Source organism: Heptranchias perlo, chromosome 10 (assembly GCF_035084215.1).
Source record: "Heptranchias perlo isolate sHepPer1 chromosome 10, sHepPer1.hap1, whole genome shotgun sequence".
In the NCBI taxonomy this organism is placed as follows: Eukaryota; Metazoa; Chordata; class Chondrichthyes; order Hexanchiformes; family Hexanchidae; genus Heptranchias; species Heptranchias perlo.
Window position 1 is genome coordinate 74,047,767 of NC_090334.1, and position 16,187 is coordinate 74,063,953.

Below are 16,187 nucleotides of genomic sequence, written 5' to 3' on the forward strand. Positions count from 1 at the left end.
CTCTTACGCATCCCTACTCCCTTTGCCCCACCATTGGTGGCTGTGCCTCAGCCACTAGGCTCCATGCTCTGGAATTCCCTCCCTAAACACCTCCACCCCTCCACCTCCCTCTCCTCCTTTAAGGGCCTCCTTAAAACCCACCTCTTCAACCTTTTGATCACCCCTGCTAATATCTCCGTCTTTGGCCCATTTTATTTCTGATTAGGCCTCTGTGAAGCAATAGGGGGAAGTTTTTCTATGTTAAAGACTCTATGTTAAGGCTATTGTGTGTGTGTGTATAATGTGTGGTTTGTACCTTGTGTGTGTGTGCGCGTGGTGTGTGTGTGCGTGGTGTGTGCAATGTGTGCGCGCCTGGTGTGTGTGGGGGGTGCAGTGTGTGCACGTGGTGTAGTGGGTGGGGTGGGGCGTGGTGTGTGTAATGTGTGCGCGCGTGGTGTGTGCGCGCGCGTGGTGTGTGCGCGCGCGTGGTGTGTGCGCGCGGTGGCGTGTGCTGTGTGTGTGATGTGTAATGTGTGTTTGTGTGCATAATGTGTGCGCGCACGTGGTGTGCATAATGTGTGTGCGCGCGCGTGGTGTGCGCGCGCGTGGTGTGTGCGTGCGCGCGCGCGTGGTGTGTGCGTGCGCGCGCGCGTGGTGTGTGCGTGCGCGCGCGCGTGGTGTGTGCGTGCGCGCGCGCGTGGTGTGTGCGTGCGCGCGCGCGTGGTGTGCGCGCGTGGTGTGCGCGCGCGCGTGGTGTGTGCGCGCGGTGTGTGTGTGCGCGCACGCTGGGGGTGCAGTGTGTGCGCGTGGTGTAGTGGGTGGGGTGGGGTGTGGGGTGCAGTGTGCGTAATGTGTGCGCGCGGCTGGTGTGCGTAATGTGTGCGCGCGGCTGGTGTGCGGGTGCAGTGTGTGTGCGTGGGGAGGTGCAGTGTGTGCGTGGTGCGTGTAATGTGTGTGCGTGGTGTGTAATGTGTGCCTGGTGTGTTTGTGCGCGTGGCGCGTGTAATGTGTGTGTATGTAGTGTGTGGGCGTGGTGTGTTGTATGTGTGTGGGCGTGTGCATGGTGTGTAATGTGGGCGCGTGCGTGGTGTGTAATGTGGGCGCGTGCGTGGTGTGTAATGTGGGCGCGTGCGTGGTGTGTAATGTGGGCGCGTGCGTGGTGTGTAATGTGGGCGCGTGCGTGGTGTGTAATGTGGGCGCGTGCGTGGTGTGTAATGTGGGCGCGTGCGTGGTGTGTAATGTGGGCGCGTGCGTGGTGTGTAATGTGGGCGCGTGCGTGGTGTGTAATGTGGGCGCGTGCGTGGTGTGTTTGTGTGTGCGTGCGTGGTGTGTAATGTGGGCGCGTGCGTGGTGTGTAATGTGGGCGCGTGCGTGGTGTGTAATGTGGGCGCGTGCGTGGTGTGTAATGTGGGCGCGTGCGTGGTGTGTAATGTGGGCGCGTGCGTGGTGTGTAATGTGGGCGCGTGCGTGGTGTGTTTGTGTGTGCGTGCGTGGTGTGTATTGTGTGTAGTGTGTGCGTGGTGTGGTGTGTAATGTGTGCATGGTGTAGTGTGTCTGGTGTGTGTAATGTGTGTGTGCGTGTAGTGTGTCTGGTGTGTGTAATGTGTGTGTGTGGTGTGTGTGTGTGGTGTGTGTGGTGTGTGTGGTGTGTGTGGTGTGTGTAGTGTGTGTGTGGTGTGTGTAGTGTGTGTGTGGTGTGTGTAGTGTGTGTGGTGTGTGTAATGTGTGTGTGCGTGGTGTGTGTAGTGTGTGCGTGGTGTGCGTGGTGTGTGTAGTGTGTGCGTGGTGTGTGTAGTGTGTGCGTGGTGTGTGTAGTGTGTGCGTGGTGTGTGTAGTGTGTGCGTGGTGTGTGTAGTGTGTGCGTGGTGTGTGCGTGGTGTGTGTGGTGTGTGTGTGGTGTGTGTGTGGTGTGTGTGTGGTGTGTGTGTGGTGTGTGTGTGGTGTGTGCGTGGTGTGTGCGTGGTGTGTGCGTGGTGTGTGCGGTGTGTGTGCGGTGTGTGTGCGGTGTGTGTGCGGTGTGTGTGCGGTGTGTGTGCGGTGTGTGTGCGGTGTGTGTGCGGTGTGTGTGCGGTGTGTGTGCGGTGTGTGTGCGGTGTGTGTGCGGTGTGTGTGCGGTGTGTGTGCGGTGTGTGTGCGGTGTGTGTGCGGTGTGTGTGCGGTGTGTGTGCGGTGTGTGTGCGGTGTGTGTGCGGTGTGTGTGCGGTGTGTGTGCGGTGTGTGTGCGGTGTGTGTGCGGTGTGTGTGCGGTGTGTGTGCGGTGTGTGTGCGGTGTGTGCGCGGTGTGTGCGCGGTGTGTGCGCGGTGTGTGCGCGGTGTGTGCGCGGTGTGTGCGCGGTGTGTGCGCGGTGTGTGCGCGGTGTGTGCGCGGTGTGCGCGCGGTGTGCGCGCGGTGTGCGCGCGGTGTGCGCGCGGTGTGCGCGCGGTGTGCGCGCGGTGTGCGCGCGGTGTGCGCGCGGTGTGCGCGCGGTGTGCGCGCGGTGTGCGCGCGGTGTGCGCGCGGTGTGCGCGCGGTGCGCGCGGTGCGCGCGGTGCGCGCGGTGCGCGCGGTGCGCGCGGTGCGCGCGGTGCGCGCGGTGTGTGCGTAGTGTGTGCGTAGTGTGCGTAATGTGTGCGTGGTGTGCGTAATGTGTGCGTGCGTGGTGTGCGTAATGTGTGCGTGCGTGGTGTGCGTAATGTGTGCGTGCGTGGTGTGCGTAATGTGTGCGTGCGTGGTGTGCGTAATGTGTGCGTGCGTGGTGTGCGTAATGTGTGCGTGCGTGGTGTGCGTAATGTGTGCGTGCGTGGTGTGCGTAATGTGTGCGTGCGTGGTGTGCGTAATGTGTGCGTGCGTGGTGTGTGTAATGTGTGTGTGCGTGCGTGGTGTGTAATGTGCGTGGTGTGCGTGCATGGTGTGTTGTGTGCGTGGTGTGTAATGTGTGTGTAGTGCGTGTGCGTGGTGTGTAATGTGTGTAGTGCATGTGCGTGTGCGTGGTGTGTTGTGTGTTGTGCGTGGTGTGTTGTGCGTGGTGTGTTGTGCGTGGTGTGTTGTGCGTGGTGTGTTGTGCGTGGTGTGTTGTGCGTGGTGTGTTGTGCGTGGTGTGTTGTGCGTGGTGTGTTGTGCGTGGTGTGTTGTGCGTGGTGTGTTGTGCGTGTGCGTGGTGTGTTGTGCGTGTGCGTGGTGTGTTGTGCGTGTGCGTGGTGTGCGTTGTGTGCGTGTGCGTTGTGTGCGTGTGTGCGTGGTGTGTAATTTGTGTGTGCGTGGTGTGTAATTTGTGTGTGCGTGGTGTGTAATTTGTGTGTGCGTGGTGTGTAATTTGTGTGTGCGTGGTGTGTAATTTGTGTGTGCGTGGTGTGTAATTTGTGTGTGCGTGGTGTGTGTGCGTGGTGTGTAGTGTGCGTGTGTGGTGTGTGTGCGTGGTGTGTGGTGTGTGTGCGTGGTGTGAAATGTTTGTAAAGTGTGTGGTGTGTAGTGTGTGTGTAATGTGTGCGTGTGCATGGTGTGTGTAGTGTGCGTGCGTGGTGTGTAATGTGTGTGTGTGTGCGTGTGCATGGTGTGTTTGTGTGTGTGCGTGTGCATGGTGTGTTTGTGTGTGTGCGTGTGCATGGTGTGTTTGTGTGTGTGCGTGGTGTGTAATGTGTGTTGTGCGTGTGCATGGTGTGTTGTGTGCATGGTGTGTTGTGTGCATGGTGTGTTGTGTGCGTGTGCATGGTGTGTTGTGTGCATGGTGTGTTGTGTGCGTGTGCATGGTGTGTTGTGTGCATGGTGTGTTGTGTGCGTGTGCATGGTGTGTTGTGTGCATGGTGTGTTGTGTGCGTGTGCATGGTGTGTTGTGTGCATGGTGTGTTGTGTGCGTGTGCATGGTGTGTTGTGTGCATGGTGTGTTGTGTGCGTGTGCATGGTGTGTTGTGTGCATGGTGTGTTGTGTGCGTGTGCATGGTGTGTTGTGTGCATGGTGTGTTGTGTGCATGGTGTGTTGTGTGCGTGGTGTGTTGTGTGCGTGGTGTGTTGTGTGCGTGGTGTGTTGTGTGCGTGGTGTGTTGTGTGCGTGGTGTGTTGTGTGCGTGGTGTGTTGTGTGCGTGGTGTGTTGTGTGCGTGGTGTGTTGTGTGCGTGGTGTGTTGTGTGCGTGGTGTGTTGTGTGCGTGGTGTGTTGTGTGCGTGGTGTGCTGTGTGCGTGGTGTGCTGTGTGCGTGGTGTGTTGTGTGCGTGGTGTGTTGTGTGCGTGGTGTGTTGTGTGCATGGTGTGTTGTGTGCATGGTGTGTTGTGTGCATGGTGTGTTGTGTGCATGGTGTGTTGTGTGCATGGTGTGTTGTGTGCATGGTGTGTTGTGTGCATGGTGTGTTGTGTGCATGGTGTGTTGTGTGCATGGTGTGTTGTGTGCATGGTGTGTTGTGTGCATGGTGTGTTGTGTGCGTGGTGTGTTGTGTGCGTGGTGTGTTGTGTGCGTGGTGTGTTGTGTGCGTGGTGTGTTGTGTGCGTGGTGTGTTGTGTGCGTGGTGTGTTGTGTGCGTGGTGTGTTGTGTGCGTGGTGTGTTGTGTGCGTGGTGTGTTGTGTGCGTGGTGTGTTGTGTGCGTGGTGTGTTGTGTGCGTGGTGTGTTGTGTGCGTGGTGTGTTGTGTGCGTGGTGTGTTGTGTGCGTGGTGTGTTGTGTGCGTGGTGTGTTGTGTGCGTGGTGTGTTGTGTGCGTGGTGTGTTGTGTGCGTGGTGTGTTGTGTGCGTGGTGTGTTGTGTGCGTGGTGTGTTGTGTGCGTGGTGTGTTGTGTGCGTGGTGTGTTGTGTGCGTGGTGTGTTGTGTGCGTGGTGTGTTGTGTGCGTGGTGTGTTGTGTGCGTGGTGTGTTGTGTGCGTGGTGTGTTGTGTGCGTGGTGTGTTGTGTGCGTGGTGTGTTGTGTGCGTGGTGTGTTGTGTGCGTGGTGTGTTGTGTGCGTGGTGTGTTGTGTGCGTGGTGTGTTGTGTGCGTGGTGTGTTGTGTGCGTGGTGTGTTGTGTGCGTGGTGTGTTGTGTGCGTGGTGTGTTGTGTGCGTGGTGTGTTGTGTGCGTGGTGTGTTGTGTGCGTGGTGTGTTGTGTGCGTGGGCATGGTGTGTGCGTGGGCATGGTGTGTGCGTGTGCATGGTGTGTGCGTGTGCATGGTGTGTGCGTGTGCATGGTGTGTGCGTGTGCATGGTGTGTTGTGTGCGTGTGCATGGTGTATGGTGTGTTGTGTGCATGGTGTGTTGTGTGCATGGTGTGTTGTGTGCATGGTGTGTTGTGTGCATGGTGTGTTGTGTGCGTGTGCGTGGTGTGCGTGTGCGTGGTGTGTTGTGTGCGTGTGCATGGTGTGCCTTTGCATGGTGTGTTGTGTGCATGGTGTGTTGTGTGCATGGTGTGTTGTGTGCATGGTGTGTTGTGTGCTGTGTGCGTTGTGTGCATGGTGCGTTGTGTGCGTGTGCATGGTGCGTTGTGTGCGTGTGTTTGCATGCGCGTGTGCGTGGTGTGTAATGCGTGCGTGGTGTGTAATGCGTGCGTGGTGTGTAATGCGTGCGTGGTGTGAAATGCGTGCGTGGTGTGTATTGTGCGTGCGTGGTGTGTAATGTTTGTGTAGTGCGTGTGCATGGTGTGTTTGTGTGTGGTGTGTAGTGTGTGTGTAATGTGTGCGTGTGCATGGTGTGTGTAGTGTGTGCGCGTGCGTGTTGTGTGTGTGCGTGCGTGTTGTGTGTGTGCGTGCGTGTTGTGTGTGTGCGTGAGTGTTGTGTGTGTGTGTGCGTGGTGCGCGTGTGCGTGGTGTGTTGTGTGCGTGTGCATGGTGTGCCTTTGCATGGTGTGTTGTGTGCATGGTGTGTTGTGTGCATGGTGTGTTGTGTGCATGGTGTGTTGTGTGCTGTGTGCGTTGTGTGCATGGTGCGTTGTGTGCGTGTGCATGGTGCGTTGTGTGCGTGTGTTTGCATGCGCGTGTGCGTGGTGTGTAATGCGTGCGTGGTGTGTAATGTGTGCGTGGTGTGTAATGCGTGCGTGGTGTGAAATGCGTGCGTGGTGTGTATTGTGCGTGCGTGGTGTGTAATGTTTGTGTAGTGCGTGTGCATGGTGTGTTTGTGTGTGGTGTGTAGTGTGTGTGTAATGTGTGCGTGTGCATGGTGTGTGTAGTGTGTGTGCGTGCGTGTTGTGTGTGTGCGTGCGTGTTGTGTGTGTGCGTGCGTGTTGTGTGTGTGCGTGCGTGTTGTGTGTGTGCGTGAGTGTTGTGTGTGTGTGTGCGTGGTGTGTATTGTGTGTGCGTGGTGTGTAATGTTTGTGTAGTGCGTGTGCATGGTGTGTTGTGTGTGCGTGGTATGTAGTGTGTGTGTAATGTGTGTGTGTGCGTGGTGTGTGTAGTGTGTGTGCGTGCGTGTTGTGTGTGTGCGTGCGTGTTGTGTGTGTGCGTGCGTGTTGTGTGTGTGCGTGCGTGTTGTGTGTGTGCGTGAGTGTTGTGTGTGTGTGTGCGTGGTGTGTATTGTGTGTGCGTGGTGTGTAATGTTTGTGTAGTGCGTGTGCATGGTGTGTTGTGTGTGCGTGGTATGTAGTGTGTGTGTAATGTGTGTGTGTGCGTGGTGTGTTGTGTGTGTGCGTGGTGTGTTGTGTGTGTGTGGTATGTAGTGTGTGTGTAATGTGTGTGTGTGCGTGGTGTGTTGTGTGTGTGTGTGTGTGCGTGGTGTGGTGTGTGTGTGTGCGTGGTGTTGTGTGTGTGCGTGCGTGGTGTGTTGTGTGTGTGCGTGCGTGGTGTGTTGTGTGTGTGCGTGCGTGGTGTGTTGTGTGTGTGCGTGCGTGGTGTGTTGTGTGTGTGCGTGCGTGGTGTGTTGTGTGTGTGCGTGCGTGGTGTGTTGTGTGTGTGCGTGCGTGGTGTGTTGTGTGTGTGCGTGGTGTGTTGTGTGTGTGCGTGCGTGGTGTGTTGTGTGTGTGCGTGCGTGGTGTGTAATGTGTGTGCGTGTGCGTGGTGTGTGCGTGTGCGTGGTGTGTTTGTGTGTGCGTGGTGTGTAATGTGTGTTGTGCGTGTGCATGGTGTGTTGTGTGCGTGTGCATGGTGTGTTGTGTGCGTGTGCATGGTGTGTTGTGTGCGTGTGCATGGTGTGTTGTGTGCGTGTGCATGGTGTGTTGTGTGCGTGTGCATGGTGTGTTGTGTGCGTGTGCATGGTGTGTTGTGTGCGTGTGCATGGTGTGTTGTGTGCGTGTGCATGGTGTGTTGTGTGCGTGTGCATGGTGTGTTGTGTGCGTGTGCATGGTGTGATGTGTGCGTGTGCAATTTGTGCGTGTGTGGTGTGTATTGTGCGTGTGTGGTGTGTATTGTGCGTGTGTGGTGTGTGTGCGTGGTGTGTGTGCGTGGTGCGTGGTGTGTGGTGTGTGTGCGTGGTGTGTATTGTGTGTGCGTGGTGTGTAATGTTTGTGTAGTGCGTGTGCATGGTGTGTTTGTGTGTGTGGTATGTAGTGTGTGTAATGTGTGCGTGTGCATGGTGTGTGTTGTGTGTGTGTGTGGTGTGCATGGTGTGTTGTGTGCGTGTGCATGGTGTGTTGTGTGCGTGTGCATGGTGTTGTGTGCGTGTGCATGGTGTGTTGTGTGCGTGTGCATGGTGTGTTGTGTGCGTGTGCATGGTGTGTTGTGTGCGTGTGCATGGTGTGTTGTGTGCGTGTGCATGGTGTGTTGTGTGCGTGTGCATGGTGTGATGTGTGTGTGTGCAATTTGTGCGTGTGTGGTGTGTATTGTGCGTGTGTGGTGTGTATTGTGCGTGTGTGGTGTGTGTGCGTGGTGTGTGTGCGTGGTGCGTGGTGTGTGGTGTGTGTGCGTGGTGTGTATTGTGTGTGCGTGGTGTGTAATGTTTGTGTAGTGCGTGTGCATGGTGTGTTTGTGTGTGTGGTATGTAGTGTGTGTAATGTGTGCGTGTGCATGGTGTGTTGTGTGTGTGTGTGGTGTGTTGTGTGTGCGTGCGTGGTGTGTAATGTGTGTGTAGTGTGTGCGTGCGTGGTGTGTAATGTGTGTGTAGTGTGTGCGTTGTGTGTTTGCGTGGTGTGCATGGTGTGTTTGTGTGTGTGCGTGGTGTGTAATGTGTGTTGTGCGTGTGCATGGTGTGTTGTGCGTGTGCATGGTGTGTTGTGCGTGTGCATGGTGTGTTGTGCGTGTGCATGGTGTGTTGTGCGTGTGCATGGTGTGTTGTGCGTGTGCATGGTGTGTTGTTTGTGTTCGTGCATGGTGTGTTGTGTGTGTTCGTGCATGGTGTGTTGTTTGTGTTCGTGCATGGTGTGTTTGTGTGTGTGTGCATGGTGTGTTTGTGTGTGTGTGCATGGTGTGTTGTGTGTGCATGGTGTGTTGTGTGTGTGGTGTGTAGTGTGTGTGTAATGTGTGCGTGTGCATGGTGTGTGTAGTGTGTGTGTGGGGTGTGTTGTGTGTGCGTGCGTGGTGTGTAATGTGTGTGTAGTGTGCGTGCGTGGTGTGTAGTGTGTGCGTTGTGTGTTTGCATGGTGTGCATGGTGTGTTTGTGTGTGTGTGTGGTGTGCATGGTGTGTTGTGCGTGTGCATGGTGTGTTGTGCGTGTGCATGGTGTGTTGTGCGTGTGCATGGTGTGTTGTGCGTGTGCATGGTGTTGTGTGCGTGTGCATGGTGTGTTGTGTGTGTTCGTGCATGGTGTGTTTGTGTGTGTGTGCATGGTGTGTTTGTGTGTGTGTGCATGGTGTGTTTGTGTGTGTGTGCATGGTGTGTTGTGTGTGTGCGTGTGCATGGTGTGTTGTGTGTGCGTGTGCATGGTGTGTTGTGTGTGTGCGTGTGCATGGTGTGTTGTGTGTGCATGGTGTGTTGTGTGTGTGCGTGTGCATGGTGTGTTTGTGTGTGTGTGCATGGTGTGTTTGTGTGTGTGTGCATGGTGTGTTTGTGTGTGTGTGCATGGTGTGTTGTGTGTGTGCGTGTGCATGGTGTGTTGTGTGTGCGTGTGCATGGTGTGTTGTGTGTGTGCGTGTGCATGGTGTGTTGTGTGTGCATGGTGTGTTGTGTGTGTGCGTGTGCATGGTGTGTTGTGTGTGTGCGTGTGCATGGTGTGTTGTGTGTGTGCGTGTGCATGGTGTGTTGTGTGTGAGTGTGCATGGTGTGTTGTGTGTGTGCGTGTGCATGGTGTGTTGTGTGTGTGCGTGTGCATGGTGTGGTGTGTGCGTGTGCATGGTGTGTTGTGTGTGTGTGCGTGGTGTGTTGTGTGCGTGCGTGGTGTGTTTGTGTGTGTGTAGTGTGTGTGCGCGGTGTGTAGTGTGTGTGCGCGGTGTGTAGTGTGTGTGCGCGGTGTGTAGTGTGTGTGCGCGGTGTGTAGTGTGTGTGCGCGGTGTGTAGTGTGTGTGCGCGGTGTGTAGTGTGTGTGCGCGGTGTGTAGTGTGTGTGCGCGGTGTGTAGTGTGCATGGTGTGTTGTGTGCATGGTGTGTTGTGTGCGTGTGCATGGTGTGTTGTGTGCGTGTGCATGGTGTGTTGTGTGCGTGTGCAATTTGTGCGTGCGTGGTGTGTATTGTGCGTGGTGTGTATTGTGTGTGCGTGGTGTGTATTGTGTGTGCGTGGTGTGTAATGTTTGTGTAGTGCGTGTGCATGGTGTGTTTGTGTGTGTGTAATGTGTGCGTGTGCATGGTGTGTGCAGTGTGTGTGTGTGTGGTGTGTTGTGTGTGCGTGCGTGGTGTGTAATGTGTGTGTAGTGTGTGCGTGCGTGGTGTGTAATGTGTGTGTAGTGTGTGCATTGTGTGTTTGCGTGGTGTGCATGGTGTGTTTGTGTGTGTGCGTGGTGTGTAATGTGTGTTGTGCGTGTGCATGGTGTGTTGTGCGTGTGCATGGTGTGTTGTGCGTGTGCATGGTGTGTTGTGCGTGTGCATGGTGTGTTGTGCGTGTGCATGGTGTTGTGTGCGTGTGCATGGTGTGTTGTGTGTGTTCGTGCATGGTGTGTAATGTGTGTGCGTTGTGTGCATGTGCATGGTGTGTTTGTGTGCATGTGCATGGTGTGTTTGTGTGCGTGTGCATGGTGTGTTTGTGTGCGTGTGCATGGTGTGTTTGTGTGTGTGTGCATGGTGTGTTGTGTGTGTGTGTGTGCATGGTGTGTTGTGTGTGCGTGTGCATGGTGTGCATGGTGTGTTGTGCGTGTGCATGGTGTGCATGGTATGTTGTGTGTGTGCGTGTGCATGGTGTGTTGTGTGTGTGCGTGTGCATGGTGTGTTGTGTGTGTGCGTGTGCATGGTGTGTTGTGTGTGTGCGTGTGCATGGTGTGTTGTGGTGTGTGCGTGTGCATGGTGTGTTGTGGTGTGTGCGTGTGCATGGTGTGTTGTGTGCGTGCATGGTGTGTTTGTGTGTGCGTGTGCATGGTGTGTGTGTAGTGTGTGCGCTGTGTGTAGTGTGTGTGCGCGGTGTGTTGTGTGTGTGTGCGCGGTGTGTTGTGTGTGTGTGTGCGCGGTGTGTAATGTGTGCGTGTTGTGTGTGTGCGTGGTGTATAATGTGTGTGTGGGAGGTGTGTTGTGTGTGTGTGTGTGCATGGTGTGTTTGTGTGCGCGTGGTGTGTAGTGTGTGCGTGTGTGGCGTGTGTGGCGTGTGTGGTGTGTGTGGTGTGTGTGTGCGTGGTGTGTATTGTGCGTGGTGTGTATTGTGCGTGTGTGTATTGTGCGTGTGTGGTGTGTGTGTATTGTGCGTGTGTGGTGTGTGTGTGCGTGGTGTGTATTGTGCGTGTGTGGTGTGTGTGCGTGGTGTGTATTGTGCGTGTGTGGTGTGTGTGCGTGGTGTGTATTGTGCGTGCGTGGTGTGCGTGCGTGGTGTGTATTGTGTGTGCGTGGTGTGTAATTTGTGTAGGTGTGTGTAGTGTGTTGTGTGTGTGTGTGCGTGGTGTGTAATGTGTGCGTGTGCATGGTGTGTGTTGTGTGAGTGCGTGGTGTGTGTTGTGTGCGTGCGTGGTGTGTTGTGTGCGTGCGTGGTGTGTAATTTGTGTGCGTGTGCATGGTGTGTTTGTGTGTGTGCGTGGTGTGTAATGTGTGTGCGTAGTGTGTGTGTGTGTGCATTTGTGTGTGTGTGTGTGTGTGTGCATTTGTGTGTGTGTGTGTGTGTGTGCATTTGTGTGTGTGTGTGTGTGCATTTGTGTGTGTGTGTGTGTGCATGGTGTCTTGTGTGTGTGCGCGTGCGTGGCGTGGTGTGTAATGTGTGTTCACCACATTTTAGCTGTTACACTTCAAAGTGTATATTTAAAAAAAAGAGAAAGAAAGCCAGACATTTCCTGCTGGTTTTTCTGACCTTGATGACCTGACTTCTCCCCAAGAACTGGTGCCAAAGGTTTGCAAGCAGTTGCCAGTCTATAGAAGCCTCCCTTTAATTGTCCTCAAGATGTTCCCACTTGGACCATTTCCCGAAAGTGGACAGGCAATGGTTACACACAGCTCCATCTTCGTAGCTAAACAGCCCTCCCGTGCTCCAGTGCTGGGTTGCCTATGAGCAATGCCATCAGGTAGCATGGGTTGTACTGTTGAGAGTACAAAGTCTGCAAACTGTTTAACACCTTCCTCGCAGAGGGGGAAGGAAAGTCCAGTCACCTCCTAGTTTCCCCCGGTGCATCTACCTGCAGCTGGACACACAGCGGCACGGTGAGAGGCCTAGGAGTAGATCACCACGGTAACCCTGCCTGCCAGGAGTGATCAGGAAAGAAATATTGGGAAAGATAAGCGGACTGTTGAAGAACCTTCTTGTGATGTTAATTTCAGACTGCAGTCATCAGTTTCGACTACATGACCTCACTCAAGAGGGTAGAGTACGGAACAGAAGAATACGAGGCCGTCAAATCACAGGTCAGTCCAAATCCTCATGATTGTGCCCGATCAGAGTTTCACTCATCTGTGACTTCCTGTAATGCCAGTGAAGTGTTTCAGTCCGAAGATAGTGAGGTGGGATAATGGGTCACTGTGTGGAGGTGTGGCATTGGGCCATGAGGCGGATGTGGGGTCTCGGTGAGTCGGGACGCGGGGTCTCGGTGAGTCGGGACGCGGGGTCTCGGTGAGTCGGGACGCGGGGTCTCGGTGAGTCGGGACGCGGGGTCTCGGTGAGTCGGGACGCGGGGTCTCGGTGAGTCGGGACGCGGGGTCTCGGTGAGTCGGGACGCGGGGTCTCGGTGAGTCGGGACGCGGGGTCTCGGTGAGTCGGGACGCGGGGTCTCGGTGAGTCGGGACGCGGGGTCTCGGTGAGTCGGGACGCGGGGTCTCGGTGAGTCGGGACGCGGGGTCTCGGTGAGTCGGGACGCGGGGTCTCGGTGAGTCGGGACGCGGGGTCTCGGTGAGTCGGGACGCGGGGTCTCGGTGAGTCGGGACGCGGGGTCTCGGTGAGTCGGGACGCGGGGTCTCGGTGAGGCGGGACGCGGGGTCACCCCGAGGCGGGACGCGGGGTCACCCCGAGGCGGGACGCGGGGTCACCCCGAGGCGGGACGCGGGGTCACCCCGAGGCGGGACGCGGGGTCACCCCGAGGCGGGACGCGGGGTCACCCCGAGGCGGGACGCGGGGTCACCCCGAGGCGGGACGCGGGGTCACCCCGAGATGGGATGTGGGTTTTGCCAACGCAGCTACACTCTGCTCAGCTGCTGATTTCAGCCCTGTTGTTGCAGGAAGGCCAATTATACACAGGCTTTGGGAAAAGACCAAATCGTTCGGCTAATTCGTATTTAAGTGCTGTTCAGTTGAATGGCTTCCGACCACAAATCCAAATTATATTCACAGAATGTTTACCATAAGGAAAAGGTGCAAAGCTCCCCTGAGACTTGCACAACGGCACCATTGCTAAGATAAGAAGTGATAAACTGCCGTAAGCAGAGGAAATCACCCCATTACTGAAACCTTCTGGCGCAGAGTGACCTATTTGTCTTCTCCCGTTGAAACATTTGTTTTCTGAGCTCACTTCGTGGGCTTGGTCAATAAAGGCACTGCCCGGAGTGACACTGGACTGTGCAGACCAGCGAGGGCCCAACTTCAGTCTCTGCTCTGTGCTAAGTTAGCTGATCTCAGCTGGTGGCAGCAGTGAGGGGGCGGGGGTTGTGGGGGGGGGTGTGGGTGATGGTGAGGGAGTTTCCGGGGGTGGGGATTTCTTGGGGGGGAGGTGTTTCCGGGGGGTGGGGGTGGGGGTGGGGGTGCGGGAGTTCCCAGGGGTGGGGGGTTCTCTTCCTGCTGGATACGCAGTGGCGACTGCTGTAATGTTGGTTGCGGGCAGACCCCAGCACGGTTCTGGTGCACCAATAAGCTTACTGACCTTCGCTGTCGAGGATGATCCATGAATAATGCTCACTTGGGTGAAAGGAAGAAAGAAAAAGAAAGACTTGCATTTATATAGCGCCTTTCACAACCTCAGGATGTCCCAAAGTGCTTTACAGCCAATGAAGTATCTTTTGAAGTGTAGCCAATGTTGTAGTGTAGGAAATGCGGCAACCAATTAGCGCACAGCAAGCTCCCACAAACAGAAACGTGATAACGACCAGACAACCTGCCCTGAGAGGGCAGATGGGGCCTCGGTGTTTAGTCTCACCCGAAAGACGGCACCTCCGAGAGATCATGGGGGAGGCGGGATGTGCGGGGAGGTGAAGAGAGGAGATGGAATTAGGAGATAAACCAGGATCTGCCAGGTTTCCACCCCACGTAAAATCTGTCTCGAATTCTGGTTTGGAAGGGGAGTCTTCTGCTCAATGTATACCTGGAAAACGTGTGTCTGTGGGAGTTCTCGGGCTCCCCCCCCCCACCCCCGGAATTCTGTCCATTCTGCTCTCCATTGGCCCAGGGAGACTTGCACCAAGTCTCCAGGAATTAAAGACAAATTTCCAGGATGCTGCTGCCAGCAAACCCAGGAGAAAAATAATAAGGGGCATTTTAAAAAAAAAAAATGTGGTTTTAAAAAAAAAAATTTCTTTGAATCCTTTTGTTTACTAGTTATAAAAATATTGGACATGGGGGGGGAGAAAAGGCTGTTTGACTGACAGTCAACCAATCGGGTAATGAAGAGTCTATTCACTTTCTGATTGGTATAGGCAGGCAGTGCACAACGAGGATGGATGTGTCGGGCGACCAATGGCGGGAGTGTGGGGGGCGGGGTGGTTGGAGGCAGGAGGTGATATGATGAAACCGCCACGGATATGTCCAATCAGAGTTAGCAACCCGAGTGACGAGACTTGCGTTGCCTTGCAAGGTGTTTGCTCAACAACCTGTGCCAAGGCAAATAGTAAAAAAAAACCACATTAAATTATAAATTATAAATACCACATTATCGCAGCTAATGAAGACTGCCTTCCTCCTGGGAGAGCATTGAGATTACACAGCCCTCAGTGGAGGAGGTCTGTGCTTATTAAAGCAGCGTTATTGTGATGAAGTACAGTTACTCTCGTCTACCTTTGGGATGGATGAAGCGGCAAACATACGTCAAATGTACAAATTAAGTGCTCCTGTAATATTCTCATTGTCGGAGTAAATAAGAGCAGGTTATTAAATTTATTCTGGCAGTATAAGAACGGGCAGGTTGCAAAATCCTCCGGAGGGTCATTATTTGGAATAATGTATCCCTGTAACCCATCCCTTGTTGTACTAAGGTTGTAACTTAAATGTTTACTAATAATGCTAATTAAGATTTATTATTTAAAACTCTCAATTGTTTATTTTGGCAGTTTTAAAAATTTATTAACTGCACACACGGAGGTGGGGGGGGGGGGAGCAATTAAAACGCATCGTTATTAATTTCCGAAAATAGAAACAAAACTGAAAAAAAACCATGATTTTCCATCACCGTAAACTCAAGCTGCCAATTCCCAGCACAGTCTGTCCTCATCAGCAATCGTTGCTTGTGCTGTCACCATGTATTACACAGCATGTAAAGCCCTCGCATCATATTTCAACTGACTTGTCAGCACCAGAACTGTGGGAGCTTTTAAAATCTAGCCCCAGGCTTCAGGTCTACGCTTCATGTCAGCGTGTAGAGCATCCACACCCCATAGGTATACACCCACAAAGGTAATTAACTCTCTGGAAGTGGCAGAGGGTTGAAAAGAAGATCTGAATAATAATCTTTGTTTGAAGACCGCCTTTGAGAACTTGGCTCTCCGTCAATAACTAGTTGCTGGATCCCTAACATTCCACGAGCAAGCTGGAGCTGAGTGAGTCAAAAGCTGCAGTCATACTGTAGGTAGCGATCCCAGACGGATATCTGTGCACTGTGTCGCCAGGGTTGCCAACCCTCCAGGATTGTCCTGGAGTCTCCAGGAATTAAAGATTAATCTCCTGGACACCGCTGCAAGGAACGCAGGGAGAAAAATCAGAGAGGTGTTGAGAAAAAATTGTGTGTTTTTAAAATTTTCTTGGAACACTTTTTTGTTTATTAGTTATTAAAATATTGGAGATGGGAGATAAAGGCTGTTTGGAGAAGCGGTTGGGGCTGGGAGGTCATGTGATGAAATCTCCAGGAATACGTCCAACCAGAGTTGGCAGGTGTATCCAAACCTGGCAATTCTCTGTGTCGCACAATGGCAGACTGGAATTATACTGTCAGCTGTGCACTGTCCAGGTTACTGTAAGATCAGCCACCTTTTTGGAGGTGTACATAGAGCTCGGCTCCGTGGGAGGCTCGTTGTTAAATGTTGGAGCACGGGTGTCCTAAAATTAAAAGATTCCACACACAGTTTTAAAAAGTACCCCAGGCACTTATAAAACCTGACTTTGCGCAGGGCTGGAGATATATTGTTCCGGGGAGACAGCCTCCTCGTGGGATTTCCACAGTGTGGTCCGGAACGGATCAGGATCTCACACTGAGTTCTGCTGCCGCTCTTCTGTCAATGCACGCTTTGTATCAGTGCATAGTGGCAGTATACTCATAGCCACAGAGAGTGAATAAGAATGCTGTGGCCAGACTGCGTTTTCTGACAACGTTATTTCACCATTGAGCTCATATATATAAACCATCTGAACCTCTCGATTAGATTCCAGCCTGTAGCTCACCCCCAGGTATCTGTTATTCTATATATAAACTATCTGAACCTTTCGATTAGATTCCAGCCTGTAACTCACCCCCAGGTATCTGTTATTCTGTATATAAACCATCTGAACCCCTCGATTAGATTCCAGCCTGTAACTCACCCCCAGGTATCTGTTATTCTGTATATAAACCATCTGAACCCCTCGATTAGATTCCAGCCTGTAACTCACCCCCAGGTATCTGTTATTCTGTATATAAACCATCTGAACCCCTCGATTAGATTCCAGTCTGCAACTCACTC

At 53.8% G+C, this 16,187-nt stretch overlaps 1 protein-coding gene across 1 annotated transcript in view; it reads left to right on the forward strand.

Annotated features, from left to right (window-relative positions):
- Positions 1-16,187, forward strand: part of adck1 (aarF domain containing kinase 1) — a 512,025-nt gene that overhangs the window by 21,986 nt on the left and 473,852 nt on the right. The window contains exon 3 of the mRNA XM_067992031.1: positions 11,658-11,741. Within this exon, the coding sequence (XP_067848132.1) occupies positions 11,658-11,741 (84 nt within the window). The remainder of the gene's footprint in view (positions 1-11,657; positions 11,742-16,187) is intronic.